The sequence below is a fragment of the Mauremys mutica genome, chromosome 15, assembly GCF_020497125.1.
Source record: "Mauremys mutica isolate MM-2020 ecotype Southern chromosome 15, ASM2049712v1, whole genome shotgun sequence".
Lineage (NCBI taxonomy): Eukaryota > Metazoa > Chordata > Testudines > Geoemydidae > Mauremys > Mauremys mutica.
Genome location: NC_059086.1, coordinates 4732249 through 4739805, shown reverse-complemented (window position 1 = coordinate 4739805; position 7557 = coordinate 4732249). Strand labels below are relative to the sequence as shown.

General features: G+C 50.7%; 1 protein-coding gene across 1 annotated transcript; it reads left to right on the top strand.

Annotated features, from left to right (window-relative positions):
* The first annotated feature begins 339 nt into the window (after nucleotides 1–339).
* Nucleotides 340–7132, top strand: POLR2I (RNA polymerase II subunit I). The gene is made up of 6 exons (XM_044989300.1): nucleotides 340–516; nucleotides 1184–1238; nucleotides 2830–2903; nucleotides 4091–4165; nucleotides 4993–5044; nucleotides 6912–7132. The coding sequence occupies exons 1-6, from the start codon at nucleotides 458–460 to the stop codon at nucleotides 6972–6974; spliced, it is 378 nt and encodes a 125-aa protein (XP_044845235.1). The 5' UTR covers nucleotides 340–457; the 3' UTR covers nucleotides 6975–7132.
* Nucleotides 7133–7557: the final 425 nt, after the last annotated feature.

Sequence of the window (7557 nt, the reverse complement as noted above, 5' to 3'; positions counted from 1 at the left end):
GCACCGATGATGTCACAACTGAGTTCAATATCGCATCACCACGTGATGACATCACGATGGGGCAGTGTTGTGTCACTGGGCGATGACATTACGGTGTTGTGTCACTGGGCGATGACATCACAGTGGCATCTCAAGACATCGTGGCTACACAGATGTCATTGCATCATCACCTGGGCGATGACATCACAAGACAGCCTGACCACGGGATGACGTCACTACCTGGCACGGGCATGGAGTGGCGTAATATGGCCGGGGGAAGGTCATACGTTCCCCTCCCCCACCCTGCCGGCCACATGCAGGAGCCCTGGGCTCTGGCAGCCGCCGCTTTCGGGCCTCTCTTGTCCCTGCTGGCGGCCCGTAGCGGCGCGGCCGAGGCGCGCCTGCGCGAAAGCGGCCAGGCCTCGGCGGAAGGCTTCTGAGCCTGCGCAGTGCGCGGCCCGGGTCTGGCGCGGTTGCTATGGAGGCGGACGGGACGTACGAGCCGGGCTTCGTGGGGATCCGCTTCTGCCAGGAGTGGTGAGCGCTGGGGGGCGGGGCCTGGACCCCCCCCTCCCAAACCACCCCGCCCCCCGGACCCCCCCCCCCGGGGGCCAGCCCCCCTCCCCCAACCTTGCTCCCCCCAGTCTCCTTTGAACCCCTGCGTCCCTCAGGCCCCTCGGGTCCCCCCCCCAGGATACCCCCCCCGCCAGGTTCCCCCTCCCCCCCCCCCGGCTCCCCTCCCCGCCCCCTGATCCGTCCCCACCCCCTCCCCAGAGAGTGGGGAGCTGCAGAGGGTTTTTGCCTTGTGACCAGGCCAGGCACGTGGCTTGGAGCAAGAGACCCTAGACTAGCACCGAGGAGCCTGTAGCTGGGTGCCCTGACGCGGCAGTAGGCCCTACAATAACATGCTCATGGGGTGCAGCCTGGGACCCTGATTAACTGCAAAGGCCCTACAGTAACAAACCTGTGTGTCTGCAGCCTGAGGAGAGAATCCCCAGAAGCGAGCCAGGCCGTGCGGTCCTACAATCCACACGTCCCCCCACAATCACAGACCCGCGTTGTAGCTGCAGTCAAGACGGGGACGGGGAGGGAATTTTTGCCTCCCAGGGTCTAATATAAAAAGCTTGGGAAGTGTAGCTATCGCCTGCCCGCTGACCCGTGCAGGGACCTTGCTCCTCATTGTCGTCCTTTGTGTCTGTAACAGCAACAATATGCTGTACCCCAAGGAAGACAAGGAAAACAGAATCCTGCTCTACGCGGTGAGTTTCAAATGGCCGAGGCCAAATTCAGCCCTGCTCTGAGCCCACTGAATGTAGCAGAGTTGGTCCAATTTCATACTGACTCTGCTGTTAGTTTAGTGTGAGGGCGAGATGGCTGAGGCGAGGGCTGATCTTGGCTTCCCGAGGGGAAGAAACCGCTTTAAAAGATCCTAGTGTTTAACCTCAGATGCACCTGGGCTGCTTTCTGCAATAGCCTGTTGAGGATTTTGTTGTCAGATGGAGCTTGCTATGGGAATGCTTGGCCGTATCCTGCGCTCCCCTTCCAGGTCTGAGCCCGCCATCCCAGTCCTTTCCTTCTGAGAAAGCAGGGTGGGATTTCCTAAAGCACTGATCCTCTAAGGTATTTCAATAACTCCCATTGATTAAGTGCCTAAATACCTTTGAGATCTGAGCTTGAAGTGACTTAGGAGTGCAAATCCCATTGAATTTCAGTAGGATTGATGCTCCTAAATCACTTAAGCTCTCTTGACACTCCCTCCAATCCCAACAGAGGGAAGAGGTGATTCTTATACTTGACACGACCGTTGCATTGATTTTTATAAGGGTTAACTGGGCTCATTAAACGACTAGTCACTGCTGTGTGTTAGGAAATGGTATGTATTTGGGGAGAGGTTTTCACTGATTCCTACTGGCTTTTTCTCTTCATTTTACTTCTTCTCCCTCCAATCTCTTTTTCCTCCTGGTTATGGAGGGCTGAGGATCGCTTCCCCCTCTGATACGGGTATCCAGATCCCGCAGCAATGGGTGTGTTAGGAATAGCTAGATCGGTGGTGAACTTCGTGCTGTCAACAGCGAATCATTAGGTTGAGGAGTTGCGTTCTTCCTTCTTTGCTCCCAGTTTCTGTCTGTGCAGGAATAAGGAGTCCAGCTCTAATATTCCCTTCTCCACACACACGTGTGCTATACCTCTGTGCCTCCTGTTTTGCCACAATTTCAGGGTTATATTTAGAAGGGTTTAAGTAGAGATTTCCTGCCAGGAAAAGCAGTGAGAAATAAAGGGTATATCCAGGTTTTAGCCCCAGCCTGCCCTTATCATCTACACAGAAAAATCTCTGATGCAGGTCTGGAAATGCATTAAGTCCGGGCGAGCTGGAATGGCTGGAGAGGGGATGTTAGAGCTGGGTGCTTCTTTCACTTGGGTTGGAACCTGTCTACTTTGCAAAATCACTGTCCTGCTGATAGTCCTCCAATGCCCTTCCCACAATACCTCTGTGAAGGACAGACAGTTAACACAATTGACTGGGAAAGAATCCGAGAGCGTCTCAGCGTGAAGACCCACGGGACCTGCCCCAGACAGACACCGGCGAGTGCACAAACAGCGAGGACAGTAACACGGGTAGGGTGTGGGGTTGCTTGCACCTGATCTTTGCCAAGGTTGGTGCTCAGATCTGGGAACCAGTCACCTCGGCTAACTGTGCCATGAAGACCTACCCCTAGGTTTGTCATGGGAGGAGGTGCATCTAATTGCTTATATTAGCGAGCCTGAACAGAGCTTACTTCGGTAGCAACTTCCGATTGGATATCCCCATTCCAGGGTACATTTTATTTCTCTCTCGGTTTCCTTCCCAAGTGTCGAAACTGCGATTACCAACAGGAGGCCGACAACAGCTGCATCTACGTCAATAAGATCACCCATGAAGTGGAGTGAGTATGAGAGGGCTCGTACCTGGTGCTGAACAAAGTCTGTGGCCATTCCAAGTCGTTGATGTTCCCCTCCCCCATTTACCGAGCTGTTGATTAAACACACCTCTCAGGGAGAGAATGTGGTGCGGTGGTCAGAGCCAACGGCTGGAGCAGTGACTGCGCTATCCCAGTTGGAAGTGTAACTGTGGCACCGTGAATAAAAGTTTATAAAATGTTATAATGGTTTATAACAAATGTTAATGAGCAAAGATGTAAAAGGAAGACAGACTAAAATAGTTTAAACACCTTATTAATACAGTGTCAGGACTGTGTTAAGGTTATGCCTGGTAAAGAAAAGAAATGAATGGACTAAAATTGGTGTAGGGTTGGGAGTCAGGAATTCCCAGCTTTAGTCTTGGCTTTGGGAGCGAGCATGGTCTAGTTGTCAGAAACGGGGGACTGGGAGCCGGGACGCCTGGGTTCTCGGTGTGAGTGTGCTCTAGTGGTTAGTGCAGGGGAAGGTGTGTCAGGACTCCTGGATTCTGTCGCTAGCTCTGCCATGCTGTGTGATGTTAGGCTGGTGTCCCCCTCCCTGTTGAATGGGGGCAGCCCCATTGATCAGAGGGGTGATGATAGAATCATAGAAGATTAGGGTTGGAAGGGACCTCAGGAGGTCATCTAGTCCAACCCTCTGCTCAAAGCAGGACCAATCCCCAGACATATTTTTACCCCAGTTCCCTAAATGGCCCCCTCAAGGATTGAACTCACAACCCTGGGTTTAGCAGGCCAATGCTCAAACCTCTGAGCTATCCCTCCCTCCCATGAAGCACTTAGAATTGGTGCTGCACTGTAGAGGGGAATGTGGGTCCAGTTGCCGTGAAGGGTGACAAGCAGCCCTTTCACCTAGTAGAAAAAGTCTTAAGCAGCCAGTGGCTGGAAGTTTGAAGGTAGACACATTCAGACTAGAAATAAGATGCGTATTTTTAAGGGAGGGTAATTAACCATTGGAACAACTGGCCTAAGGACAGGATGGATTTTCCGTCACTTGAAGTATTTAAGTCAAGACTGGATGTCTTTCCCGTAGGTCTGTCAGTCTTAACACTGCACCTGTTGGGTGGAGTCGTATGATTATCACGGTCCCTGTCTGCCCTGAAGGCAGCTCGTTACTCATAGATTCTTAGCTCCTAACAGGTCTGTTTTCATTGCAGTGAATTGACACAGATCATTGCGGACGTTTCCCAGGACCCAACTTTGCCCCGGACAGAAGATCACCCCTGTCAGAAGTGAGTGTTAACCCCTTTGGAGCCTGCTGCCAGCCATTCTTTTAAGTGCTTGTGGTGTGGAAATTGCCAGTGGCCTGAGGGTTACATTAACTGGTTAGCTCTGACATGCAAGATTTCCAAGAGTCGGAAGATAAACCAACACAGTCACTTATCTGGAAACTAGCTACAGTCCTGCTGGTTCTCACACACTAAGCAGGATTTCCTGGTGGGGAGATCTCCAAGGAAAACCCTGGCTGCAGCAGGCTCTACTGTTCAGTAGGGAGGGCTGGCCCCTCCAAGGCAGCTCCATGTATCTAGAGATGCCATTTCTCAGATACACATGTTAAACAGAGAGCCTCCCTACCTGTGACCATTAAAGATCCCAGGGAATGAGTCGGTTGTGTGTGTCCAGGCTCGGGTAATTGCATTCTGCCTCCTTAAATTCTCCACACAGTTTTACTAGCAGGTGGGATTGTGTCTATTTCCTGGACTCCCCCTCCAGCTCTTGCCCCCTCCAGTTTTCCTAAAACCCCTGCTCGAGCCTGCACTTCTGCACTGCAATTCATAACCCTGCAGCCTGAGCCCTCATGGGACTTTTATTGCAGTGCTGACATATCCTGGGATAGGAACTGTCTGTACAGAACCTAGCACCATGGGGCCTGATCTTGTTTGGGCTTTAGCCACCACTGTAATAAACATGGTTAACAATAACATCATGTGTTTAACCACAAGACTCCCAGTGATCCCGCTGGTTCGTTCCCAGCTAAACACTGCTGCCAACCCAAATCCGTTCTCTCGGAGCTTACATCCCTACTCTGATTCAATGCTGACCTGTCCCTTCTTTCCAGGTGCGGGCACAAAGAAGCAGTATTCTTCCAGTCTCACAGCGCAAGGGCTGAGGTGAGGGGATCTGCTCCTAGGTTTGGAATAATGTAGAGTTAGCAGTTAGGGTCTTATTTCCATGTAGCTGCCTGTCTTGGGCCCATGTGGAGCGGTTTCAAAGTTGTAACAGGATCCACTGGCTGGAAGTTGAAGCTAGATGGACTAGGCTGCATCCCATCAAGGAACGGATTAGTCTGAGTGTGATGCACCTCACCACCAGCTGCCCTTAGCACGTGGAAGCTTGGTCTGTGCCTGCCAGGGCTTAGCTCTCTACCACCACCAGCCTCCCCTCTAGGCCTACGCCTTTTGCAGGTTAACAACAGACACTGCAATCCTCAAGAATCCCCCTGTAGTGTCCAACCCCTGATCCACTGGACACTCACAGAACTCTCAGCTCCTCCCCACAGTACATCACAGCATATCAGTTACACCACAGAACACAGCTTTGCTCAACTCACAGCACTTAATTTGTTTATAGAGAAAGTAAGAGTTTATTTAATGAAGATCAGCATCAAAGGATAGACATCAGAATTACTGGAAACAAAGGGTTACATAGAAAATAAAACCATCCACGCATCCTAGAGCCTAAACTTAACTAAGACGATATTTTCATGCCATAGAGCAAAAGCTCTCTCAAAATCCTTCCAGCGTATTACAGCCAGGCCTGGCTGGGATCTTCCGTTCATGAAACAAGCACCCGTTCCTCCTCTGTGGAGTTTGTCTTTACAGTTATAGTCCAAAACTCCATTGTCCGCAGTTGCAAACAGGACAACCCTGTTGCATGGGTTTTCCTGCCTAGGGTCGCCCCTGGAGACTCTGCGATCACTTGATTAGCATTTTGCTCAGACTGTAAATGGATGTCCAGTGTGACCCATACAGTACTCACTTTACATGTAGGCAGGCAGCTAGATAAACATCACTTGCCTGAAAGAAACCCAGTTCTCACCTTTTCTGGTGACAGGCCCCAAGCCACAGACCGTAAGAACATAATGTTGAGTATAGATACCCAGTTCCTTGCATATTATTGGTATGTACATTTTGCAATGATTATGGACACCAGTGAGCCACAGGCTTTTAGTAGAGACTTTGTGACACTCCTTGGAGAACTAGTGAGATACCAGACCCAGGGGATCCCTGTAAACCTCCTGCATTTTAGCATAACGAAGAGAAGGTGAAGGGGTGACTTGAGGGGTCTCTCAGTACTGACAGGGCTCTTCAGTCTAGCAGAGACAGGTCGAACAGTCAGACTCAGACTGATGCTAGAGAGCCGCGGGTGGCTCTTTAATGTCTCTCTTGCGGCTCTGCAGCACATATTAAAGCACTTAATTATTAACCAATCAGGATGCTTGTAATATGTTATTAGCCAATTGTAGTTGATAAAATAATGTGGTCATTTTGCTGTGATAATTATATATTCCCATCCTCCTGTTTCAACATGAATCTAGAGTACTATAGAAAACGAAACAATGAATTCCCATGACTGTGGCTCTTTCGGGTAATGTTGCTTGTTAATCTGCCTCCTGAACCACTGAGGTTGGAGTATCCCTGGGCTAATATACTCCAGTGGCTGGAGGTTGAAGCTAGAGAAATTCAGACTGGGAATAAGGCATTCACTGAACAGCGAGAGTAATTAGTTGTTGGAACACGGATCCTGGTGGATTCTCCATCCTGGACAACGTGTAAATCAAGATGGGGATGTGTTTCTAAGAGACCCGCCCTAGGAATTATTTTGGGGCTATTCTCTTGCTCAGGCTAGGATGGAGGTCAGATTAGATGATCACAACTGGCCCTCCTAGCCTTGGAATCCGAGTCCCTGCACGCTCCACTAGTTGGCATCAAGATGTTCCTGGGCTGCACTCAGTTGTTGCATTCTCCTGTTGTCTAGGACGCCATGAGGTTGTATTACGTATGCACCGCCCCGCACTGCGGCCACCGCTGGACTGAATAAAGGAGCAGCTGTTTGAGACCTGACATCACCTCTGGCCCCCGGTTGTTAGAAACACTTGGGCTCTGTTCCCTTCTTGGAATAGCCTCTGCTCCTGGTTCTGCCCTGGGGTCATCGAACGGTGGTATTTTTGTTAATAAAAAGGTTTTATTTTTCAAGTCGCACCAGCACGTACTTCTGTGAAATGCGGCCTGTCGTAGCCTAAGACTGTGTCTTCACTACCCTATTAACTAGAGGGACCTGCCTCTCGGGAGAGAGGGCACAACCCCCTGGGCAGGATCGGTCACCTTGCTCTGCTTTATCATTAGATAGAATTACCATGGAATTAGTGTGTAAGTTTGTCCTGGCTTGAGCCTAACCAGGCTAATTACATCCCACCTCTGTACATTCTCTGCATTTCCTGTTGCATGTGGGAATGTCCAACCCCTGCTCCACCCAGCCACCCTAGGGTCCTGCCCCCTACCAGCACATCCTGTGGTAGGTAGGACTGCAGGGAGCTGCTCAAGGGCAGCCAAGATGAAAGTGGGATGAACCCAGCAATTAAAGGAAACCAGTTCTGGGGGTGGCCTGCTCCAGCTTTGTGTCT

Coding starts and splice junctions, on each gene's coding strand:
- POLR2I (XM_044989300.1), top strand. CDS start 458: ATGGAGGCGGACGGGACGTACGAGCCGGGCTTCGTGGGGATCCGCTTC. Junction 517..1,183: donor ATCCGCTTCTGCCAGGAGTG/GTGAGCGCTGGG, acceptor TGTCTGTAACAG/CAACAATATGCTGTACCCCA. Junction 1,239..2,829: donor ACAGAATCCTGCTCTACGCG/GTGAGTTTCAAA, acceptor TTCCTTCCCAAG/TGTCGAAACTGCGATTACCA.